A 24,718-nucleotide genomic window follows, 5' to 3' on the forward strand; every position below is an offset into this window, starting at 1 on the left:
CGACTTGTTTGACCCTGTTTTCGAGTCACAGCCATTTTTGTGCTGCGGTATTCTTTTGGCAAACCGCTGAACTGTTTACAACTAACTCCCCCGGAGACTTCGAGCACAGGGGGATCAATATTCAGACTTTCTCGGGCTATAAGGCGAGGAATGGAGATTTAGAGCACTCGGTGTAGAAATAATTGGATTAAAGTGGATCCAGCACACAGATTGCTGTAGTCTGAAAGGGATATCGGGTCGATCCCACCAGTTAGGCAACAGCCTACGTGCACGGCGCCTTATTTTAAGGTTCGGGGCTTTGAATTGGAAAAGTTGAACTTGTGGGGGAATGCACGAAGTCGTTAAAATGTTTGAATTAAAGTTTTAATTCGTCCTCAATACTTAAAACGGGGTCTCGAATTCGCAACGAACACTCGCTAATCACGTCCGGTGTCCTTAACGTGACGATGAATTTTTTAGAGGGAAAGTAATCCAATTACAAGAGGGAACTCAGGAGAATCCAGGCAGTGCCGCGACTTGACACCCCTCTGGGAAACTCGTTTGACACACGGGGCTGAAATTTAATGCAAAACGGTAGTTACGTCGAACCGATTAGCATGGCTGTCAGCTAATCTCCTGAGCATTTCAATATAACCGCTCTTCGCGGAGAGATCGATTGCCTCTGATTGGCAGATCGAATTGGAGCTCGAATTCGTTAAACGTCTGCGGGGAATCGTGTAAAATATTGAAAATCAAATTTATTGCTCAATCTCGGAGTGTCTGCTAGGATTTATACGCTGGGGTGCAGCGATCTGTTCTTGTCTGCCCGTCTCGATTAACTTTACCACAGCATTTCGTAATAATTGCACACTTTCGTAGGCTAACGCTAGCTGTACGATGAAAGTCTTGAAAAAAAATGTAGTTCAGGCTTGGACCATAAGCTCGTACATAGCGTTACAAATTTACATCTCCGTGGAAGTTGGAGATTCATAAAACTTTTGCTCCCGACACGATTACTATGCGAAAAGGGAAGGCACGCTGTGAGAACTCGAGCAGTTCAGTATTCCTGCTGTACGTTCGTGATTCAGAAAGAGTTTCTCTGATTCCCAGGATTCGTTAACCTCGAGCATATGGCAACGTACAATTATCGCGGACCTATTGAACCTGACTTTCCCCTAACCAGGTGCAAGTCGTCCCTAGTCTACTGTATTCACATGGAAACGTCATTTCATTTCAATCAACACCAAGACTACACTCTTCTCTTCAATTTTCGCGCGCATCGAATTAATTTTATCATCTTTTAGTTCAGAATTTTCCCTGTCCCTTTTCATTTTCATGTGCCACAGTCGTCTAACGTAGCTTGCTATAAATACTCGTGGATGTTCTCTCCTCTCATGGACCACGATTCCAGGAACTATCCGGAAAATTCGATACCTACACTTATCTCGAAATTGATATGGTTATCCAGTTATTGTCTAGTTCCGATTCGATCAGGAAGTTGGTCGGCTTATGGGGCACTTGTCGGCAAAAGAAATTGCATTGAAAGTTATGGACGGCTTTCCAGCGCTTTGGCCGATGCTTTCAACGAACGTGCGCATTTCGCGTGTCAAACTTCGAAACTTGATTCCATAGGATCGCGTAGAGCGATTCGTCGAGCGACGACAGCTTCGATTACACTTCCATCGAACCTGAAGAGCATTCTGGAACACTACGTGCATGTAGCTTCAAAATATTATAGAAAGTGATACACTTTTAAATGAATTTAGCTTATCTTCAACAGAATTAAGGGGGTATACCCGTTCGAACCCTCGGAAAATGTGTACATTTTGTGGATTTTTTTACAAGTCAACGGCTTGATGAATATTTCCCGTCTTTTTACTATACTTACATAGTATTATGAACTACTTAAAAAAAAAGTTTCAGTTAAAAAACTATTGTTTTTCGAAAGTTATGCATACATATCCGAAAGTCTCTCGATTTTAGACGGCTAAACGGTGGGCCTGAAAACAGCTGTATGTCGCGTCTGAAATTAAAAACAGTAAAATCTTCTTATAAAGTATGTCAATAGCTATCGTCCAAGGGGCCGATTTTGAAAATTTTGAAAAATAAAGAAATGGTGAGAGATCAAAGGTAAAGTTACATTTTTCTAAGAGAAAATGCCACCTTTTTCTTCATAAATAATAAACGGGGAATCGGAATGAAAAAAACCCTCGTTGGACGATGTGGAATCTTATTACGATCCTGCATGCAAAATTGGAAGTGAATTGGTTGAACGTAGCGCGAGTTTTTAGGCTCACCGTTTAGCCGTCTAAAATCGAGAGACTTTCGGATATGTATGCATAACTTCCAAAAAACAATAGTTTTTTAACTGAAACTTTTTGTTTAAGTAGTTCATAATACTATGTAAAAATAGTAAAAAAACGGGAAATCTTCATCAAGCCGTTGACTTTTAAAAAAATCCACAAAATGTCCACATTTTCCGAGGGTTCGAACGGGTACACCCCCTTAATATATATGATAACATCCAAATCATCGACTCTTATTAACTCCTCACGCAACCACGTTACTAATACCATTCGCGCGCAATCAATTAGAAACCACTCATCAAATTCATCTCCAACGACACCAGGACCTCAGTCACGAGAAAGATCCAAATAATCCATCAAGGATTGCGGTATCTGGAGACTCTGTATCCCGTGCGGCAGGGCCCAATTCTCGAACAGCGTTTCCCTGATCTTGCAGCGGCAGAGGTGCCTCAGCTCCGGAGGGCTCATGCCGCTCCTCTCAGGTGGGACCAGCTTCTGTTCCATCAGAGCCGGATACTGCTCGTACAAGGAGACACTGAAGACCCCGCTCTGGTCGGCTATGTGCCTCGGTGTCTTCACGAACGCCGTGGTCACAGTTCTCAGCACGAACCTCAGGCAGAGTAGCAGCGGTTCCGGATAAGCAGCTTGGTCCTGGCCAGGCCGAGGGTCGTACTCGTTCAACTTGGTCAGGAGCATCTCCAACGGCGAAGGAGCCAGCATGTCTGGTTCGACCGAAGCCCCGTAACGGAGCATGATCAATAGTATGTCTGGCGAGCCGTTTTGAATGGCCACTCTCAAGGGCAACGCCTGCCCGTAGGACTCCATGGGAACGTCGATGAAGCGCCTCTTTTCGGCCGCGGACTCGACCCGATACTCGAGACGACCGACGGTGGCGTGGTGCAGGAAGTACACCAGGGCACGCATGTTCTCCTTGCGGTCCTCGAAGTCGCTTTTCCAGCCCGACAGGAAGTGCGTCACCCGAGTGCCGAAGATCGCGCCCACCAGGATTCGCTCGAAGGTCTTCTCGCAGTAGAATATGTCGTTGAGCAGCCGCGAGACGATCTCGTTGTTGCCGAGATTCCAGTCGTAACAGAGCTTCGCAGCCACGTAGAGGACGTTGTGGAACTTGCCCAGCATGCACACGTACCCGTTCTCCATCATCGCGATGTTGTGGTAACGCAGAGCGGACATCACTATCCTCTCGCAGACGTCCTGCTTGTCTAGGTTCTCAGCTGCAAATGGTTTTGAAGATGTTAGGTTTATGTCGAGTCAGTTAGGTTCTGACCGAAAAGGGAGAAAGGGTGGAGGATTTGGATAACGGATGTCTGTACTGCATTTTGGGTGATGTTAATCAACAACATCGATCTCGACTGTTTCTGTCACGAGCCGGTAGCCTCGATCATCCAGCCGCCGCTTTGCATAATTTTTCGAAGAAAGTAAAATCATACGGAACGACGATGCACAGGTTTCTCCCGCGTCTAATGTTACATAGGATCACTTTCCTTCCGCCATTCGCGATCGAGCCACTTTCATGGTCACAAAAGACAATTTCTAGCGGATCGCTGGACGAACCTGGCGATCACTGAGTCGGAAAATTCCGACGCAGCTGCGTGGAAACGGTCCGGCAGTATAAAAGGATTCGAAAGGATCGCTTCCGTGGCCCCGTTAGTTGTTACGGTAAATCACGGGGTCCGCGATGGATAATTTCGTGGGTAATTTCGATCGCTACGGGGGTACGGGACCGTGAACGGTGTCGCAAGGGTAGACTGTTACCTGCAGCGCAGCTATTTATCACGTCCGAGAAGTAGCTGACCAGTTCGCGACGTTTGTATCGGGAGGCAAGGCAACTGCGCTCCATTTCAGCGAACAGCCTGTCGAAATAGCAGTCTATCAGCACCTCCATCTCTTCTGGATCGGATAGAGACGTTCGACGTGCGACATACACTAATATGGCGTTGGAAAAACGATCGTTTGGACGAGCCAGCGGGCCACCTTGACCATTGTTCGCCACCAAATGGTAGCCTACACGAAACACAACCCGGGAGACTAGTGAGGACTAATTCGATTACATGTTAAATAAGTATTCCAAGGGCTTCCTCTGCTCGTCCCCTTTGTGGGCGCTGCAGCGAGCCCGGCAGTGACGCCACGGTAAATATTTCATCCCCACAAGGCGGCGCATAAACACACTTGATTAAGCGGGAACCTCGAGGCTCGGCGATTAGCGATTTCCAGTGTCCAGCTAATTTACAACACGATCGCGGTAGTAAATTACACGATATTTCTCGCTGTTAGGCCTGTCGAATGCACGGTGTACTTTCTAAGCGAATGTACTTTTAATGCGAACAGTTTAATGTTAGTTAGAGGCCATAGACTGCGATCCTTACGTTTTGGGTCATGGAATAACCTGAAGTAACACGAAGGAGATGTTTCCAGTTAGCAAGGCAATGATATTGTTCCCTGGTTGTTGCAGGTACCTGTGCATGCCTGAGAACCAAGATCCGCAGTTCCTGCTGGAGTACAGAGGACCCGTGACCATGAAGGGCAAGACGGAACCCATGAACGTTTGGTTCCTCTCCAGAGAAAGGGAGTTGGTCGCGTAATCGATCGTCGCAACGATATTTTTGAGACTCTACAATGACTCTTCGTGCGTTCAACGTATTGTATAGAGAAGTTATAAGGTTTTTACGGTCATAATGTTCTGAAACGACCACTCATCGAAACGCAAGCTGTGGAAGACGTCTTTGTCACAGTATCGCAGAATTATTGCCGCCCAGCGCGACTTCTGGGGTCGTTTAATTCTCGCGCAGGCATACATTCCATTGTTTCTACTATTAAGACTTCCAAGAACTTGTGCTTCTTATATTTAAATCAAGCGAGTTCGTCGTAACTAGGAAGCAAGCGGGAAAAGAGATTTATGCGCGTCGCGCATTTGTCAGTCTTAAGTGAGGACGTAATCGATTTTCCTAAGTAATTAACTCTGTGCGAAGAAGATTGATATTTCACGTAGCTGCTTGCTCAACAGCAGTGCAATTAATTGGCAAAGTACTTTACCTGTGAGTTCGTTAATTACCGCGTAACGATTTATCTATGTTTGACGTCTTCCTAAGTGTTAACCGAAAAATCTGCCATCCCGCTGAACCAACAATGCAGAGTTTAGTTGCATAAGTACTTTACCATTACGCAATGAAACTCTAAAGCCCGGAAGTCCTCAAAAGCCCGAGTCACACGTCCAAACGGTTCCTTACACGCATACGTCCGCCAGGCAGACGAACCTCGACGTCTGGTCGCCGACTTGGCGACATGTTTACCAATTGTAAATGTAAGAGGCAATCAAATATAAGTGTCAGTGATACGACCATGCGTCGGCCAGAAGTACGTGGAACTTTTTTCCCCGTTTCAAAAAAAAAAAACAAAAATAATAAAATAAACAAGACAGAAAAGCAGAAAAAAATGACAGTGTATGCCCAGACGGAGCTCGATGGAATGCTCCAAGCTGGAAGGTGTAACGGAACCTGTTCTACTCCTCGACACGTCCCACGCACGCCGCAAGGTCAATACATCGAACCTCGTGCACGATCGCCGATACGGCACAGATTCCAGCGACCATTTTTCCTTCTATCCTGCCCGCGTATATCTCAATGCGCGAGAGCAATAATTCACGCTCGTTAGACCTACTTGCCTGTCCTGCTTATCGCGAACGAGGCGCGAGAGGTAGACGCGCAGGACCCATCAATCCTGGTAAATATTCTAGGTTCAAAGCACACAGATCGATCGTTGATGAGTTACTTTGTCATCGAGAGTCTCGAAGAAGTTTTTAATGAATTTCAGCTGAATTACAGTGGTTGGTGGCAGAGTTTGCAAGCGAGGGTGTCACCTAAATAGGCAATGTATCGCGTGCAAGTGTTGTCTAGTTGAAGGAATTCGCACGGGTGGGATAGGAGTTTCTGGAAAGAGGAAGTTGATTCCTCTTGCATGACTGCCCGAAGCCACGCTTTACAGCAGCACTAAAGAGGTTTTAATAAAGCAAGGTACTTGAGAGTTAAGTCACTCCATTCCTCACAATTATTATTGCCCTATGTCGGCAAGCTACACGCAGGTATGAGAGCTAGTGTCTCATTTTCCTTGGACTCTTACTTGAGCAGTTAATTGTAGGTGGTAGGTGTACGTTGATATTTTGCTGGCGCACGCGTACTGGTGCCTCGTATTAAACTATGTTCATACGATATTGCGCGCATATGGTAAGGAAAAGATGGAGAACTCCCAAGAGTTTATTATGATTTCCTAGACACGCTGGTCGCGCGGTTTTTTCAACTGTTTATAAAGTTGCTTATTCAATCGCATGCCGCGGTAAGTGGTATGCTGAATACAGGTTTCGTCTCGTGGAAAGAAAGGCGAACACTACCCAACTGGTTTACCGGGTGAGGTATGTGGAAAATAAGGCCAAATAATAAAGAGTAAAAGAAACATCCGCGCCTGTAGCGTTGGCCAACCGATGCCAATAACAGGGAAGCAGCGAGACGCCGATTTGAATCGAAAAACGCGACGTCCATGGAATTCGGAACTTTCTAGGGAACGGACCAAATGACCGTTTCTTTTTTTCTTTAGCCAGTTCTTCCACTGGAAAGAAATGGTGACCGTGGACTTTCTACGTCGACACAAACGGCGGAGATACGAGCGTTAAGGGTAAATTGGGGATGAGAATTCGCACGCAACAGGGGTTAAATATCGACAGTCGATATTTACCAGCAGAATGGAATGCTGGAAGGTTCTCCCGAGACTGCGATGGTATTCGGGATCATCTCTGTTGGAGGAAGGTACTTGCTTGATAAGCGATAGCTCTACGATCGATTTCTACTCATTTGAATACATATATCTGTCTCTACGTCCATTTACAGCTACGTCAGGCAAATTACCGTGACATTCTTTTGCTTTCAAAGAAGCATTGCTTATCTAGTAAAATAGGATATGGGACAGATGAAATTTGCTCGGGGTCGCGTCCTCCAGAGGTATTAGATGAAGAGCACCGTTGCCACTATCGCTGCCGCGAAGATTAGGTTTCAGGTAGAATTATTCCTCTGGGTCGGTGGGCAGGTTACAGCTTTCCTGTGGCAGCCTGCTGAACCTGACCTCGAACCTTCTCCCTTTTCCATCCTGATTCGGAAGCGACATTGGTGGGGTTGCTAACAGCACGCGGGTCTCCCAAGTGGGTACCTGACTAAATATTACCCAGCCCCGACGCAACCCCGCAATAGCTCTGTACATGATCCAATCTACAAATTCCTGTTCCCACAGCCTCAGTGCCTTCGGTCACCACGTACATGTGAATCAAAAAGCGAATCAACGGCCTTCGTGTCACCTGCCAATCAATGAGTTATAAGTATCATAAATCAGGAGCTTCAGCTCGGTTCAGCCTGTATTTATTAAAGAATTATATGCCTTCTGTTTTCACACACATGTAATTACACGGTGGTTTGAAGCGATTACGGCTGATGCGCGGCGCAATAATAGGAAATAAAAGCCGAACGTTGCGCAACGCCTCGCGCTTCCTGCGCGCACGGAAAATTCGCTAGTTCCCGAGCTTATTGTCGCCCTGCTTCCCCACTCACGGAGCCATTCACACGCGCATGGGAGCCCGCGTCTCCGCAGCTTTCACGGTCACGAAGAAGCCGCTGGGACCGACCCGAAGGAGAACGCTCCGCCGAGTGTGTTGGTGAAATTTCGGCAGGTGTACTCGGTGGAACAGGTACACAGGACGTGGGCGTGTACGTGCGGGGCACATATGCCGCGCGGCCGTGTACGCGAGAAAGCCGGTGAACGGTAAAGAACAGGTATTTAAATGAGAAACCGGATAGTCGATTCTACCTGGCTCGGTAGAGGACGCCACGTCCTCCTCAGCAAGTGCTTACGTGCCCAGACGACTTCCAAGACCCGTTCTCGCGTCCTTCCCTCTCCTCGCTGCTCACCGCGTCGCCCTCGCTTATTCATCGGCCCCACACGCTCGCACACCTCGTCCCTTTCACTCGCTAACGTGTTCACTTGTTCACTCGCACGTCCCCGTGCCTGCTCATTTACCTACCCACACACGCGCCGATTCTTTCACTCGTTCCCTCATTCACTGGATCTCGGCCCCCGCTGGCGCGGTGATCCCACCCTGTCTCGCTCCTTCACACGCGATCGAGCAATGCCTCTTCTCCTTCCAATCTCTGCACTCCGTCCTGTCCCATGGCCCCCTCTACTCTGACGCGAACAGCTCGACGTTCCCACTCCCTCTGTCGCTGTGCCCCGTCCCGAGGCCCAACTTGGTCCCCACCTAGCCAAAGAAACTGCATGAGTAAGTGTCAGAGGCACTCAGTACAGTTACTGACGGCCCGTACCGTGAACGATCGCCGTCGTCGACTGTTGTCGCCGTCTCCGTCGCTGTCGCCGTCGCCGCTGAATAGAGTCGAGTTCGTTTTACCATGCGCCGCTCTTGATAAACGTATGCAGTTAGTAAGTGGCAGTATACTTGTATCTCGCTCCCTTTCTCTGTGTCTCTGCCTTCCTTTCTCCGGTCTCGTTCTCCTTCTCTCTTCCTCCCTGTGCCTGTCCGCCGCCGTGTTCTCCAACTGCGGTCCCCGGGGACAGATTTTCTGTGACTCGCGTGCACGGTCTCGCGGATGCTTGCAGGTGTTTTGTATTCCGCGCGAACGAGCCTCTTTAAAGGGCGTCCCTCGAGTGTCGTAGACCGATTGGATCTTAGCTCTGCAACAACTGCCGCGATAACGATCCTCCGCGGGATGCAGTGTATACTCTCCGCCTGCTGATCGACTTCTAATTCAATTACGGATATTGCCGGCACACTTTTTGGTTGGTGCTACGGCTCGAGGGAAAAAAGTGCACGGAGCGAAGTTTCCATCGGGATCCAAGTTCTTCTGGCTTGATTTCCTTGCCGTTTTTGGAGCACCTCGAGGGCAGTGTCCGCAGTGTTTGCAATATGTTGCGCTGAACCGTGCGTTTCTTCGCGAAGAATTGCAGCCCGTGTCTCGAGCCGCGACAGATTGTTATATACCCGACGCGTTTGCACGTAGTAGATGTAATTGGAGGATTTAGCGATTCCATTTGTAAACATCGTACGAAACGGTTTGAAAAATTGACAAATTTGACTCTTTATCAATCGCTGTAACGTTCACTTGGGCCGCTAACTTTCGCAGTGACAACCACTGGAAAGAAATCGGCGTTTGCTCCAGAATATGCGGTCGATGAAGCGATAATTTTACTGAAACCTCTCACATTATTTCCATCAGCTGAACCCACCTCAAAAGCTGTCCTAATTAACAACCAGAAAGCTCGACACTTTGCCGAAAATACAGAGAGGCAAAGGGACGGGTACAGGGAAAGAGAGAAAGATTGTTCGATTGATGGCCAGGTAGTGGTTCCCCGAACAAGTGACAGTGGTGTCGAATGTGTATATGGACGAGGTCGCCAGGATGACCGTTCCTCCGACACTGCCTGCGAAGGCCCAGGCCCGGGACCCGAGTCAGGTCGCCCGACAGACTGTGTCAATCCGGACTGTTTCCAATCCCCCCACGACTCCTCTGAGCACAGGGGCCGGAGCAACGGTATTCGTTGGGCTCACCGCTCCTGGCGTCGATTCCGCGGCAGCCTGTAGGAGAAGAATCCCGGAAGTGCAATCCGCGAACGGCTACGGTAAGCAGAACAGCGTGAAGCCGGCCACGCAGCAGCACACGCAGAGCCAGCCATCGCCTGGGCATCATCAGCCTCACCAGCCTCACCAACAACAGCAAGCAGCGCACGTGGTGAAGATCAGGATCAATCCGAACGGTGAGAAGAACGGCAGGGTTATATCGACCGTACGATTGACACTGGACGAGAGCCACGCCGGCCAGGACGAAGCCGAGAAGGAGAACGGGATCGCGTGCGAACGTTCGAGCAAGCGTGACGGTGGTGTGGTCGTGAGTGCGACGAATCTGGTGAACGAGCAGCGTTGTGCAAGTGCCAGTGAGGGCTGTGTGAGGATCAGTGTCGGCACCAACGGCTTCGAGCGGAACAATAACAACAACAACAACAACAATAACGACGACAAGCATAATCGGAATAACAGCGGCTCAGAGAAGAACATGGTTCACCGGGACACCTCGGACACCCTCAACTCCCCCCCGTCCAACAACCGTTCGAGCGCCTGTTTCTACTACAACTCGTACCAGAGCCCGTTAACCGGCATGGTGATGTCCAGCGGACAATGCTCGCCCAGCGACACCTTGGACAGCGGTACCTGCAGCGATCTCGACGGCACGCCGCCGCCTCTTCCCAAGAAGAAGAACGCCAGCACGGTTATGCTGGCCACCGATCAGCACAATCACACGGGCAGCCTGACCAGCAGCGGCGCGGAAGTGGACAGCGATGATAATGAGAGCAACATCAGCTGCGACTCTCTGAACGCAGGTGACCTGAACGACAGAATAGCGGGACAGAGCGCGAACGGGAGCATCGTCGAGGCCGATCGAGCGTCCCCAGATTTCCAGGAGCGCGCGGAGGCTGAGCAGCTGGTAAACGGTGTCGGGAGCCATCCGGAGGCTAGAGAGGCTCTGCTGAATTTCACACGATTGGACCTGACGAACGGCACCGATAACGAGGAGGCAACGATCAAGGAATCGATGCCAGCTGCCGTCACGCCGGAAGTCGACTCGAATTCCTGCTCGACCACAGCTTCCCCCAGCGTCTCGCCATCGCCGTCTGGAGCCTCTTCCTTGTCGAAGGCCTCCTCCACGCCGAGGATCAGGAGTCCGGTCCTATCCGGCGAGCAAAATGGCAAGCCGCCGTCCCCGATGGTGAAGGAATGCACGTACGAGGAGAGGAAGCAGGAGCAGGAGAGGCTAGAGCAGGAGTCCGTAGCCGGTGACGTTGACACGAGCATCAATCCCGTGACTGGGAAGAAGTACCTCTACGAGTACGACAGGTTTTACAAGTTTCACGTGAACGAACTGAAGGGGAACAACAAGGACGCGAGCCGGGGAGTGGTGTTGGGGGATAAGGACACCGACGAATGTTTTGCCGGTTACAAGATCCTCGATAAGGAAGCCATACGCAGTGCCAAGGGAACTGTGCGCGGTGTCAAAAACCGGGTACGCGCCGGTATCGCGACGTTTCTTCAGAAACCATCGTCCCAGGTTGGTATTTCCCCCCGCATTTCTGTTCACGGGCTTCGAGGAATTCCTCTTGCGTGCCAATTAACGGGCGATCCGCGGTGCGTCGGAATGCTAAATAGGTATACAGGGAAGCGGATGAACACTTTAAATTAAGCGATGTTTATCGGCCGTCCGAGGCGGTGTTTGCGGAACGCTGTGCCCGCGTGCAACCGCGAGTTGCTGGGGGGAGAGAAAAAATGCAAGTAATTAGAAGGGGTTCAAAGGACGCGAGATAGCCGCGCGCGCACGCTCCTTCTTACTTGTTCCATTTGCGACGAGGTACTTCAACCCTTCGCTCTTTCACTAAACCTGCAGCAATTTGTATTAAGTAGACGCTGATCGAAATAGAGAGTAGGTGTATAGAAGGAACGAGAATAGTGGAACGAGAAATGCAAGGGGTTAAAAAGCCACGGATCGTGGCGAAGTCGAAGGAGGGTGGTGAAAGGCGTTCTCAAAGGTCAGAAGGACACCGTGTCGAAAAATTTGCGAATCGCTGGTCTAGATTTCACCGAATACGCCAACAGCTCTGGTAAAAGCTTTCCGCGCATGATTGCCTTCGCGTCGAATAACAGAGCACGGTTGCCACGCATTAATCTCTTAATTGAACGGTGCGAGTTTACCCATCGTCGAACAAAAAAAAAATACACTTAATGCATAGGAATTTACATGTCGTTCCCACGTGGCGCCTCTAAGAACGAGTAATTTCAATGATGATCGCAGATTATTTCCTATCGAAAGGAGACATTCTCCGTGCCTTTCAATAACTTTTGAATCATCCTCAACCAATTCCACCTTTATTTCTCTCAGTGGCGCACTCAGGATTTAATTTTAGGGGGAGCTGAGTTGAAGGGATAAAAATTGTATTAATCTGAATTCAATAAAGTTCATTGGGTGCTTATAAAAATTTATTCAAACAATGAAATTCAGTTTTCTTTTCTTCTTACAACGCCCCTACTTTGGGGCCCCTGGGTGCGCCACTGATTTCTCTTGATTCATTCTCCACTACTCCCTCTACGAGCCCTCGTAACACGCCATTATCAAAATAAGCCCCGTCGTTATCAGAACTGGAAGAACCCGTCGCAGTCAAAGAATATCGAGCAAACTGGTTGAGGAACGAGGCCATATAAACATAAATATATATATATATATGTATATATATATACTTTCTGTAAACGTGTCAGGTAAAACGTCATGCTAAACGTAGCGCTACAAAGTTAAACACTGACCTGGTACGGGGGCTCGTAAACGACCGCGTCGATTTGTTATGCAAATAAGCCGACGAGGATCGTTCTGAACGGGGTTACGAATCGTACGGCCGAGCGCGGACGTGCCAGGGTGCTCCGTTCACGCGTACGGCTGGAGCACCTGCGAAAAGCGTTAGATTTACAGTTAGATCACCTCTCCGTCGGCCAGCAGCTCGGATTGACGTTGAGTGGCGTCGATCGATGACGTTGATCCGTCCCATGTGGTCCTGCTGCAAGGTTTCCGGTGTTGCCATGCGACCATCGGTCGCGGACGTGCCAGGAAATCGTACCGTCGATGCAGAACGGATCGACATAACGGTAGATCCGATAAAGCGATATTACGGCAACGTGCCGAAGAGCGTGCTCGTTGTGTCCCTAGCTCGGCAAACCGGTCTTCTTTCCACCTCTGTTCCCTTCTGTCTTACTCCCTTCGTCCGCCCCATCTACACCACCCCTCTGGCCCGCCATTTTTCTTCACCCTTCGATTGCGTGTGCGGTCGCACTGTTTCGCGAAATTACAGACCTAGAGAGGAGACCGCATCTCCTTGGAACCTCCGCTCCCAGCAATCACGGATTCACTGCAGTCTCTCTCCGGGGACTTGATGTATTAGCTTGATCGACACACTCGCTTCGCAGCCAGCGAGAGAGGTTTCGAGATCCCTGAACGGCAGAGAAATCTGCTGTTACGGTTCCTTTCGCGGGGCAGGCAAAAACGAGCGAGCTTGTCGCGGTCCACTTGAGACGAAATTTAGATAGACCGCGGTGCAGGTCTGACTAGAATGCGACCTATTTCACTCCGCCACCGTTGTACACGTGATCAGGAAACGTCTGGTTTCTGACATTCGTCGAAGTATCGATCATCCGTCCTTGACTCCTTGATCTTCCGCGCGCATGAATTCTTGAAGATGGAACGGTGGGAAGAAGTATTGCATTCGTTATGCAAGGTTACTGTACAATGGTTATACGTTCAGGTGTCAGTATCGCCTTTCCATTAATTTCGCTCCCCGAGTCAGCAGCCCCGCGGACACCAGCGCAAACACTTGAACCTTTGGCGCGAAAGAGGGAATCAGATTATACAATGCTAGCCAGTAAAGCGACGTAATGACTGTTTTCGCAACGCGTTTCTTAAACCCTCCTCGCAACAGGTACATTTACGGGTGTCATTTACTTAGCGACAATTCTCCTCGGTTTCTTAACGCGTTCCATTAGAGTGGAAAAAAAGGGGGACACGACGTTACGGTCAATGTTCTGACACAACCTGCGCCGAGAATGAATCTCCAGCGAGGCTGAGATTAGAGCATTGCTTGCAAGGTAATCCGTAGCTGTTGCGTTGTAACTGTACTGTCTTTTTGTCGTGGAGAGAATGGGATCGAAAAGTCTGCAATTTACTTCTTTGCCTCGTACTCAAGGCACATGTTTTTACACGAGGTACAAATTCTTCACTCCCCGGTGTCCCTCTTAGACTCCAATCGATAACCATAGTCACGAGTTCAGTCGAATAGTTTCTCCTTGGGTAGAATTGTCTCGTTAGTTTCTAGCGCTAAATGTATTTTGCAAAGGATTCCTTGATCCAGATAAAAGCAGGGGCATTGAGATTCCACCTGCAGCCAGGCAAAGCCTTCGCCCGACGAGAACACTTCTGGATGGGAAGTCACGTGGTTACTTCCGCATCGTTAACAATATGAAACTAACGTTAGATATCGCGATGCCGCTGACATAACAGAACACATACCAGCGGAAAGTGATGTCGTAATTTCCTGGTATACCGAACCGCATTATGCTTCAAGATGCATCGATGGAAAGGGATCCTATTCAGTTCCTAGACTGCTCGTGCCCATCATCTTCATTAAATTTCATGCAAACGCGTCGGAACTGGAAAGCGGTTCAATTACAGTTGGTAAAATGGGGCCGAAGTAATTCAGAGTCGCCATTAGTTTCACCAATTTTCTATTTGATCGAGTTAGACTCGAACGGATCCGCGAGTCGTGCTGTTTACCACGAAGAGAATAGGCGTCTACTGTGTCACATCTCCTTTTCAATATTCTAAGCGCTCCTGTAATCTATTGATTTTTTAAAACAATTACCTATTCCTTCAATTTCCGTGCTGTTTGTTGCCCGGGGTCAGATCGATCCAACTCCCCCGCTTATGTAACTAGCATATCCCTCCGCCAATTGGAGATTACATGTAAAATGTGTAGCGGCACGTCAACGCGATAGAATGTACACAGAGTGGTACGTGCACGTGCCCGTTTCGCGGCTCTGCGGACGATTAAATAGCATTACACGTGTAATTAAAACGTCGGTGCCTTAGCAGTTGAATAATCCAGTTACGGAATGCGCGCGCTAAATTAAAGCAACCCGAAACTGGTAGAGCCGGCCCGCTCCGCCGACGGAAAATTTCATTAAAAATCGCTCGATCGTATCCGCCGTGTCGCGGACGCGCGGCAATTAAACGTAATTTGTAACGCGGCTTAATTGACAGAATAAGCTGCAGCAGTCCCTTTTTAAACCGAGCGCATTTCACGAGCAATTATCGATTAAATCGGAGTTTCGAGCCGAGTGAATTTAGCGCCGCCGAGCGGGGTTGCAAGGGAGGTAGGGGGAGAGAAAAAAAAAATAATAAGCGAGCCTTCGGTGGAAACACGACGGCGGCGAAAACTTTCTGCGTGGTCCCCGTTAATCGACCGGTCAATCTCGGGTTTTACTCGCGAAAAAAAGGGGGGCCCACGGCTTTCGTGTGCCTTCCGCGAAGAAAGTTATGGGCGCGAGGCGTTGCACGCATGCATGGGCCCGTTAATGTCATCGATTTAATCGGCGTTACTTTCCTGCGCGTAGCACGAATTTTCGTGAGGCTAACTCGCCCGGTTATTCGGGCAACCCACTTCGACTCCCGGCGAAGAAGGTGAAATGATCGATGATAAATGCGGCAGTAACACGACCCACTTCATCGTCCGCCGTCGCCAACTTTCTTTCCGATCTTTTCTGGCTCGGAGCGGCTCGAAATCGACGCTTATGGGCAGCCAGCGTGTCACGCTTCATGTTCTATTTCTCCTCGACGCTTATTTGGTCTGCCGGTGAATAAACATTCGAATGCTCTCCATGCCTCGCGTCTGCTAGCACGACGATTCTAATCAAGGTCGAGCCACTTTATCCTTCGCAACTCCTTCTCGCATGGTCCCCCGTTGGGCTTTCTGTATTCGCCTAAATCATACACGAAGCCCTCGACATTGTAGCTCGATCACCAAAAGCAGCGCTACTCGCAACCTGTCCATAGTAATTTCGCGGAAAGAATTAGTCCTCTACTGATTGACACATATTCATCCAGCGGATGCGCTTCTTACGGAATGATTTTCGAAAGTGCTGCGCACGCCGCGATGTAACCGCGCGGCGAAGGTTGAATGAACCGCGAGTGGCAAGTCGATAATCGGAATCGTGGCGGGTACAGAGTCGACCCACTTCTACCCGGGTGGCTTCCGCCTTTTCGTTCTTGCAATTCCTCTCCGCGGAGGACGTTGGCTGCGGGGGATCGGCGAGCGGTGGAGAGTCGACGGTGGCAGGTGGCGAGACCGGCATCATGAATTTCCCGGTTAAAGAAAACGCGGTAGGCATGTCCACCAGACAAATCGGGTGGGAAAAGAGAAAGCGGGTCAAAGAGGCCACCGTGGCGACAGCAACGGCGATCAGCAGCTTTAACCTCCTCTCCAGCACTCCCCATTTCATCCTCTTCCTTCGCTGCATCTGGCTGTACGCAATCCTTACCGTCCATCCGTCGCACGCCAAGTTTGCGCTCACTTTGACCGCGATTTTTGCTTACACACGGCGGCATTCAGGACTCCCAGACCCTGACCCCGCGCGGAAACCTCCTGGATAACGTCCTGATAGAGGTGCAGGCGGAAAGTAAGCCGCATCGACGAGGATCGCCCCGCGTGCCGTTATTCAATGACGAGCTTTACATAACGCATGTACGCCCGTGTGCGTGCAAGCGGGTCCTCGCACTGGTAACCCAAAATTTCAGGAATCTGGCTGGCCTCGGAACCGGTTGATCAAATCTATAACGGAAACGCTGGATATGAGAAAAGTCGTAACGGGAACGGCGGTAGAGCAGTTCGGGTACCCGAATAAAGCGAGCCGAGCCTGGCTCGGCTCGACTGACCGGGCCGGGCCGGGTACCCGTGAAATCCGGGCGGCCCGAATAATTCGGGTAGCTCGAATTTTTTCGGGTGACTTCAAAAATCAGGGTAGTCTGCATCGTTTCGGGCCGCGCGAAAGAAGGGGGTAGCTCGAATTGTTATGGAAAATAGATAAATATATTTAAGTGATATTTACATTGTTCGGTAATGCGGTAGAGTGTACAACGGATATTGTGCAACATACGTAAGCACTGTATATTGCACAAATATACACCCTCCAAAAATTTGTATACGCACACTAAATACGAGGAAAACATGTGTAGTGTGAAGTTCGTACAAGCCCCAGGGGTTTGAAAGTAGTTAGAAACAATTCGGGCTATCCGGGCTATTTCGGGTTCCGAAAACAACTGTTTAAAACTGTTATATAAAGGTTCTGATTAATACGGTTATGGAGAACTTTTATTCCAAATAACTGATATGAAGAACCGAAATTTCCAACTATTATCTGTTTCGGTTAAGGCTCCTATTTCCCTCTTCATATCAGTTCCATAATCGTTATTGTTTCGGTTCTATATCGGTTCCGAAACGGTTCGAGAATCAATTCTTATATCGACTTTTCCCTAATTGATATCATTCATTATCGTAGCTGTAGATTGCTGTAGATGTTCATCTTCTTTTTACAAAATCCTTATAGAAACAGGAGAAACTTTTAACTTCCTATTCTGAATGATATAGTGTGCGTGAATGTAAAAAATACGTAGCTGATTTCTTTATTTCAACGCTTTATTATATACGATATGTATAAATGTTTCTTCTTTTTCTATAAGGATTTTGTAAAGAATATGCACATATACAGTACTCTGCAGCTACAATAATTAATGACATCAATTAGGGAAAAGTCGATACAAGAATTGATTCTAGAACCGTTTCGGAACCGATGTGGAACCGAAAAAATAACGATTATGCAACCGATATGAGGAAGGAAATAGGAACCGTAACTGAAACAGATAACAGTTGGAAATTTCGGTTCTTCATAACAGTTATTCAGAATAAAGGTTCTTCGTAACCGTTTGGAGAACCGAAATCGATATTATAACAGTTTCCAAGCCCTGCCCACGAACCGTGAAACAGGCAAAGACGCGACACCGTTCAACAGAGAGGCTGTTTTCCTTTCCAAAGAGCAGAGTGTTTTCGAGCGCTAAAGCCAGGGTAAGAAGCGCCGTAACCGCGGCAAGAAAACGCGCTCCGGCTCCCCCGTGCAGGAACTCTGAGCGATCGTCGGATGTTTCCAGAAAAGCAGCGCGATTCTCGGTTCTTTGAACGCGCGGCTAACGATGCGCTTCTGCCGCCGCGCTACATCATTACCTTTACGTCATTTCTAGGAACTATGCCGCGTTCCCGCGGCCGCTTCCCACGAGACCGTGACTTTACCGTGAATGCAAATCCGCCGGGGCGATTAATTAAGATTCTCGCGGCAATCACTGGCGCGTAATCGCCGCCCGGCCGGACGGCTCGCGATTGTAACGGGCGCTCGGGCGAAAGAAAGGAAAAATCGCTGCCCGTGGAAGCTCCGGATCGATGGAATGCGTCTCTCCTTGGTTTGCATCCAGCTGACATCCTTGATAGAGCGTCTCGCGTACGGAGGAGAGGCCGGCAATTACGGGTGCGCGGCGCATGGAAAACGAACGGGGCACCGTGAGAAAGAAAAGATTCCACGGCAGTGTTCGTGCGCCGACAATGGCAGGACGCTTGGCACTTTCCATTCACGGCGTCGTTGACATTTCTGCGGCACGCCGGCCCACTGTCGATCGTGCATAAATAATTAAGCTGCATTTATGAAAGCGCGCTTTCTTCTTCGAATTCGGCATTCCCCTCGTCGCCGCGGCAGCCCCGTCCAATTAACGGGCTTCGAGGGGATCCGCGAGCGTTTCGAAACCTTGCCGCGAGCGCGCCAGTTGCGAGTTTAATCCGCGGTCGATTAACAGCTGATATTACAGAATTTACGTCGCCCATTGGAATCCACACTTTAAGGTCGGCCTCTATCCGGCAAATGCTCGTCTCAGGTATTGACCTTTCGCTATCAATAAGGGTCCCCTTGATCGCTTCGGGTAGTTTAATGCAGAGCCGTCGTGAAAAGGCAGCATTCCCTTCAATTATCCCCGTTAATTAGCCTTCACTAGCAAGATCAGGGCTAGCGGACAGTTAATTTCGTTATAATTAAAGCATCGGAATAGCTCGGCCGATGAAAACGATGGCTCTACTTGGATCGGGGATTAGCACGGTGATCGCGGGCGCGCCTACGCCGAGAATAATGAACAGTGAAAGCCTGTTGGAAGCTCGTCAAAACAAAGCTGGCTTCGTTAAACGCCTCGAAAAGCCGGGCTCATGTAATATTAATACCGTACGAGTGAAATACCCATCGCGCCAGATGGAATCGTTAATCAAGTAAGGTACAGAAGATCGATGAAGACCAGGTCGTGAAACGTCCGATAGTTTATTCCGGAACAATAGAGAATCTGCGGCCAGGCCTGGGCGCATTCGTTCGTGGAAATGCAAGGAGAATTACACGGAAAATTGTATTCCTGTTGCGCGGAAAGCGCGAGTTACTCGGAGTTACTCGAGCTGCACTTGTTCTTACGAAATTATTCAATTTATCGCGCTGATTCGGCAGTAATAAACGCGAAGGGGAGCAGGTGGTAATGTCGCGATTGTTCGCCGCGTCAAATGTAAATTCTTCGTCCGTGAATAGAGATAATGACACTCTATTCTCCGCCTTTATGAATCGTAAAGGAATGCGTGCTATTGCGACGTCTGGAAACTTTCTAACTACGCCGGGGAAAGATGGGAACAAGTCCTTTCTCAGGGGACCAGGGAAAAAAACTAATCTACATCGAGCCAACATCTAACCCCTTCCTGTAATCAACAAGCGGATTAATCGGAATGGTGAGACGCCGTTTAAGCTTCCTGGCAGACCTTTCCTTCGGCCTCCTTCGCGGGGCGGTTTCCGTCGAGACACACCCTTTACTCGATATCGGAACGCCGAACGCGAAACTACTTAGCTACTGAATTTCATAGAACAGCCTGTCAAAATATCGTTCGTTTGGGTTAAGTAACTGCGATATTTATCAACGGTGTTTATCCATAGCTGCCAATCGCTCTTCGATTCTAGTCCGTGTTGCATGAATGTGGCAGCCGATCAATATCAGGCGCGAGCAATGCCTTCGCAATGAGATACCTCTGGACTGACTGGAAAGTTTAATTAAAAGAGTTCAATATTAGAGCTTGACTATCGATGTAAGTAAACAGGATTTAATTCTATCTAAACCTAAACTTTCTTCATTTTTAGAGAATAGATCATTTGATAGTACGAGTGAGAAACTAAATGAGGTCGCGAAGAGTCTCGCAATGGATTCCCTAGATCTCGAAAAATATTCTATTTCGAGTTGAAAAAATATTCCAGCCAACTGTGGTTCATTTCAAAAACTGGAAATTTCAAGCACGACTTGGTTGGAATCGATGTCCTTGGCGGTCCTTGCGCTTCGTTTCGTCAATTTCCAGGTGCATTTGCGTGTTCCGTTCCTTCATATAGTCCTCCAATATTCCTCCGCGTTTCGGCACCAGCAAAATCGTGAAATTCGTCGTTTTCTACACGGGGTGTTCCTCTTTTATCGCTGTCGTTAGATTAACCATCGACCAACTGTGGCGAACGGGCACGCACGCTTTCTCCTTCGCCGAATTCCTCCGGCATCATCAGGTCCGAGGAATTTTCGGTGAGGACGAACATTTGGGAATAAATTATTTAGCGGGCAGAGATCCTGAGCGCCCGGCAACTCTTTTCCAGCTACGGCACCTTTATTTTTGCCGCGATATACAATTCACCTTTTGCGAATGAAATATTTTTTTCTCTCCGCGGTCTCATGAGGCGAAAGTCGCAGACGCTGAACGCGAAACTATTATTAGAGAAATGACAGTACTCCGTGCGCATGCTGCACGGTTATGGTACTCTGCGTCATGGTTATTCAGAGCATACCGGCTGTTCTCTATTAAATAGCTAAGTCTTAATATACATTCGAATCGAATATTCATCGCGTGCATTAAAATGAAGGAGATGCGCGCGCGCCAAGTGGAAAGGTCTGCCTTTACTTTTAAGGGGGGACACCACTGTTACCGCCGGAAAAGTAAGCCATTTTTAAGTTTTTTTTTCAGACATAATTTACAGTTTTCACAGAAAATTGTATTACCTACCTTTAGTACGCTGTCTTAAGAGACTATAGAAAAAAATAAATAGAAAAACATCCATAAGTTTTAATGTATTAATTAATCTTCTAGATCCCCACACGCGAGCTGGTCGAAGGTGTAACTATGGAACAGCAGGTCCGAAATCAAAATTCATTTTTTTGTTATAAACTATATGAGTGTAGTTTCCGTTGTACGTACGAATTCTTTGATTGAAAACAAATGTTTTGAAATACGCTCGAAAAACTATCCATCTTATTCGAGGATTTTTGAAACTTTTCTTGTAAAGCGCACCATTTTTACAAAAATAATTTGTTTAAGAAATCGGTACGTACAACGGTAACTACACTCACATAGTTTATAAAAAAAGAAATAAATTTGATTTCGGACCTGCTGTTCCATTGTTACACTTTCGACCAGCTCGCGTGGGGGGTGTAGAAGATTAATTAATATATTAAAATTTATGGATATTTTCCTATTTATTTTTTTGTATTGTCTCTTAAGACAGCGTACTAAAGATAAGTAATAAAATTTTTCTATGAAAACTGTATATTATTCCTGAAAAAAATTCATAAAAATGGCTTACGTTTCCGGCCGTCACACAGTGGTGTTCCTCCTTAATTCTGTGCTCGGTGAAATCAGACGGGCTTAGAAGTTCCAACGTATCGGGCTTGGCCGGTTTGGTGGATTTATTGTGATGCAATTAAAAGAATAGAAACACACGTGGGCGCTGTTGAAATGAAAAACGGCGAGCTCGTAATCTCGCGATCTTCGCGCGGAGGGGGGTTTACGTACAGGTGAGGGTTTTGACTGCGCGCAATTCACGAGAACAAAGCTTGCTTACTTTCTAAAATATGAAAACCCTCGGCCGCGTGCTGAGCATAACGATACACTGTCCAGTTGGATCCGCACGCTTCGCAGAAAACCCCAGTCGCCGCGCGAGTCGATCCCGCGAATAGGCATTATCCCACTTGCAGAGAAATCGCCGCTGATGTCATTTATCCGCGGAACGTCCACAGTCATTCCTTGCATAATTAATCGCCGGTCTATGGTGATCTTTGGACTGTCTCGAGAGAAAAACAAACTGTATTCAATCCTCCAGAACCTGTTTTCAAATGAAACGTTTATATTGACCTATTAGGCTTTGTGTAATTTACCATTCACGTTGAGGCGGTCATGTCGACGAGGCATCTGGTCAAACAGAAGCATTGCAGATTGTTCAGCGATACAATGCCGTCGTTGCGTTATTTTTTCACTTTGAAAGATACGGGATTCTACGCTCTACGAACTGCGTGGGCAATGCTACTCCCCGTAGCGACAGACCAGACGCGAAAAAAAGTTTTTGCATTAAATAACGCGTGTCCAGGACACCTCATACGTTGCCAAGAGTTCAGAAGTTGGAGAAGTCGCTAGTTTCGTGACTTTTTCATCGACCCCGCGACCGGAGCAGCGCGAAATACGTTGAAGAAATGAGTGTGTTTAATATGTGATGTATCACGCGTCGTCTAAATGTCAGACGCGAGATTTATGTTACTCTTCTAATGACGTTGAAAACCTGCTTGCACTGCATTTACTGTAAATCTGTAGGACTGATGATCGAAGAAAAATCTTGGAAAACGATAAGTAGTCTGGAAGATACAAATTAGATCTAAAGTTTACAAGTACCTAACCGCTTGATAAAGATGAAGGGACGAAAATTTGTGGAATGGAACAAACTATTGAGGGAAACATCCATTTGAGATTCGAGATGTGAGTGGAGTCAGGCTGAAGCGAGTCTGACCCTAACGGCCTGATTCCACTGCGGACCCTGCAGCGTTTCCTTTTGGCAGAACGCTTGATATGTAGGGGAAAGGTGGGATAGTTGATCACAGTTTTGCTGTTTTATTAAAATAATGATCATGGTTTGCTTTGTTTGTATTTAATTATGTAAGTTGTGATTCTTAGAGGATTCTCAATATACTTGTACAAATTTGAGAGCTGGAAACTAATTTTAATGACTGAATTTCAACACTTTCTGGCTGTGATGTTGTGCACAAGTGTCCCCCACTGAAGAGGAGACTTGATCAGTGAACTTTAAGATTAATAACTCATTAAATTTCTAAAAAGAAATCCGTCATTAATATGAAATAAAGGGAATATCGTAAAAAGAAAGTAAACTATAACAAACTTGAAAGAATTACTGAAAAAATAAGGCCGAAGAATTAAACTCTATGACATAAAACAACATAAATGCATTCTTAAAAGACATTTCACTTGAATATCATCTGATTAAGATAATAATGATAAAGAAAAGATTTTCCTTCACACTTTCTTTGCCGTATTTTTCTGTTTCATTAGCCGTTCTATGGTTCTTTTTGGGGCATTTTCAGTATCCCACCTCACACACTGATCAAGTATCCCTAAATGCACTCGATTTGAATAGGATGAAAAATTAAACTTACCTTAAATATTTAGATCAATCAATAAACATCATTGATAGACCAGAAATTGCTGGTTTTACTTAATATATTTCAAATCTTTGAAAATGACAGAGCTACTCGAAAAGGAGGAAGAACAAGCAGACCGAAGTATTTACTTTTTGGCTGCAAATCAGATCGAAGCTTCTAACAACATTATTCTATGCTCCCAAAAGAAAACTGCACCGTCAAGTGTTGCGATAATGCAAACATTACCACGATAACGTGACAGCAGGCACAAATTGCCAATATATTAATTAACAAGCTGCTGTGATCGTGTATCCCCGCTGATCAACTACCCCACCTTTCCCCTGCCGTGATGCTTGTCATATAAATGAATTGGGATCGCGTGATAGAGATCAAGTAGCCACTATCAGAACGTGCTTCTGTAAGTAAAACGAATCAGAAAATGCCTCCTTCACACAACGCTGCAGCATTTAATTTAAAGACGATGTAATTGCTCTTCTCCTTGATAAAGAGCATTCTTCAAAGCAAGTAACTGAAGAACCTACAGTTAGATTATGGGGCAATCTACAATACAAAGCGCTCTTTGCAAAGCTGAGAAACGCCTCTTCAGTCTCTCTGTAAGTTTAAGAAGAGAATCAATCTTCATGCACACGCACCGAGCACACCGCGCATCGCAATGATCCTCCAGCGCTAAATCATATAATCAGAGAATTACGAATCGAGTGTCTGGCGCAGAAGGAGGCGAGCAAACGGAGGAAAGAAAACGACCCTCGAGATCCTACCGAGCATTCCTAGACAATTATAGTTTCCTTTTATCGCGTCGATCATACACCTGGATCGACGGATCCGGTTTTACACCGAGCCAGCGTGTTCATTAACAGTCCCGTTGAAAGTGGCCGCATGGTGATCCGCAATAACATTCTTGAGCCGTGATCTGGTTGCTCGTGGCTCGAGTAACATACGTGAGAACGCCGATTCGATTATTTCATAGCAACAAAAACAGCCGGGTTGCGCAGAAGGCGGCTGTTTACACGCTCTCGCGGCGGCTAATTAAGTTATCGTTCCAATGCGATCCCTCCGATCTTGATTCCACTGTGACGATATCGGAGCGACTCGCCACGGAGAGCGACGCGACCGGTGAATACAAACGGCAGGCTTGTCTCGCGCGAAAACTAGTGCACGTAACTGCAACTTCGATGTCCCGCTAGGCTGTTA

At 47.6% G+C, this 24,718-nt stretch overlaps 4 protein-coding genes across 6 annotated transcripts in view; 2 read left to right on the forward strand and 2 right to left on the reverse strand.

Annotated features, from left to right (window-relative positions):
- Positions 1–5,657, forward strand: part of Gycbeta100b (guanylate cyclase soluble subunit beta-1-like) — a 76,224-nt gene extending 70,567 nt beyond the window's left edge. For both annotated transcript variants that reach the window (XM_076808560.1, XM_076808561.1), the window contains one exon: positions 4,756–5,657. In XM_076808560.1, coding sequence (XP_076664675.1) covers positions 4,756–4,885 — 130 coding nt within the window. In that variant the 3' untranslated portion in view covers positions 4,886–5,657. The remainder of the gene's footprint in view (positions 1–4,755) is intronic.
- The window catches only part of Gycalpha99b (guanylate cyclase 1 soluble subunit alpha 2), a 70,429-nt gene extending 62,017 nt beyond the window's left edge, over positions 1–8,412 (reverse strand). The window contains exon 1 of one of the 2 annotated variants that reach the window (XM_076808550.1): positions 8,362–8,412. In XM_076808550.1, coding sequence (XP_076664665.1) covers positions 8,362–8,397 — 36 coding nt within the window. In that variant the 5' untranslated portion in view covers positions 8,398–8,412. The other variant, XM_076808548.1, reaches the window with a different exon arrangement.
- Stops (SOCS domain-containing protein stops) lies at positions 1,989–4,314 on the reverse strand. The gene is made up of 2 exons (XM_076808628.1): positions 4,059–4,314; positions 1,989–3,517 (listed from the first exon to the last, which is right to left on the reverse strand). The coding sequence occupies exons 1-2, from the start codon at positions 4,186–4,188 to the stop codon at positions 2,613–2,615; spliced, it is 1,035 nt and encodes a 344-aa protein (XP_076664743.1). The 5' UTR covers positions 4,189–4,314; the 3' UTR covers positions 1,989–2,612.
- A 262-nt stretch (positions 8,413–8,674) lies between the features above and the next one.
- The window catches only part of LOC143366986 (uncharacterized), a 28,337-nt gene continuing 12,293 nt past the window's right edge, over positions 8,675–24,718 (forward strand). Inside the window, exons 1-2 of the mRNA XM_076808539.1 lie at positions 8,675–8,784; positions 9,691–11,452. Coding sequence (XP_076664654.1) covers positions 9,734–11,452 — 1,719 coding nt within the window. The 5' untranslated portion in view covers positions 8,675–8,784; positions 9,691–9,733. The remainder of the gene's footprint in view (positions 8,785–9,690; positions 11,453–24,718) is intronic.

The sequence above is a fragment of the Andrena cerasifolii genome, chromosome 3 (assembly GCF_050908995.1).
Source record: "Andrena cerasifolii isolate SP2316 chromosome 3, iyAndCera1_principal, whole genome shotgun sequence".
Taxonomy (NCBI): domain Eukaryota; kingdom Metazoa; phylum Arthropoda; class Insecta; order Hymenoptera; family Andrenidae; genus Andrena; species Andrena cerasifolii.

Coding starts and splice junctions, on each gene's coding strand:
- Stops (XM_076808628.1), bottom strand. CDS start 4,188: ATGGAGGTGCTGATAGACTGCTATTTCGACAGGCTGTTCGCTGAAATG. Junction 3,518..4,058: donor GATAAATAGCTGCGCTGCAG/GTAACAGTCTAC, acceptor AACCATTTGCAG/CTGAGAACCTAGACAAGCAG.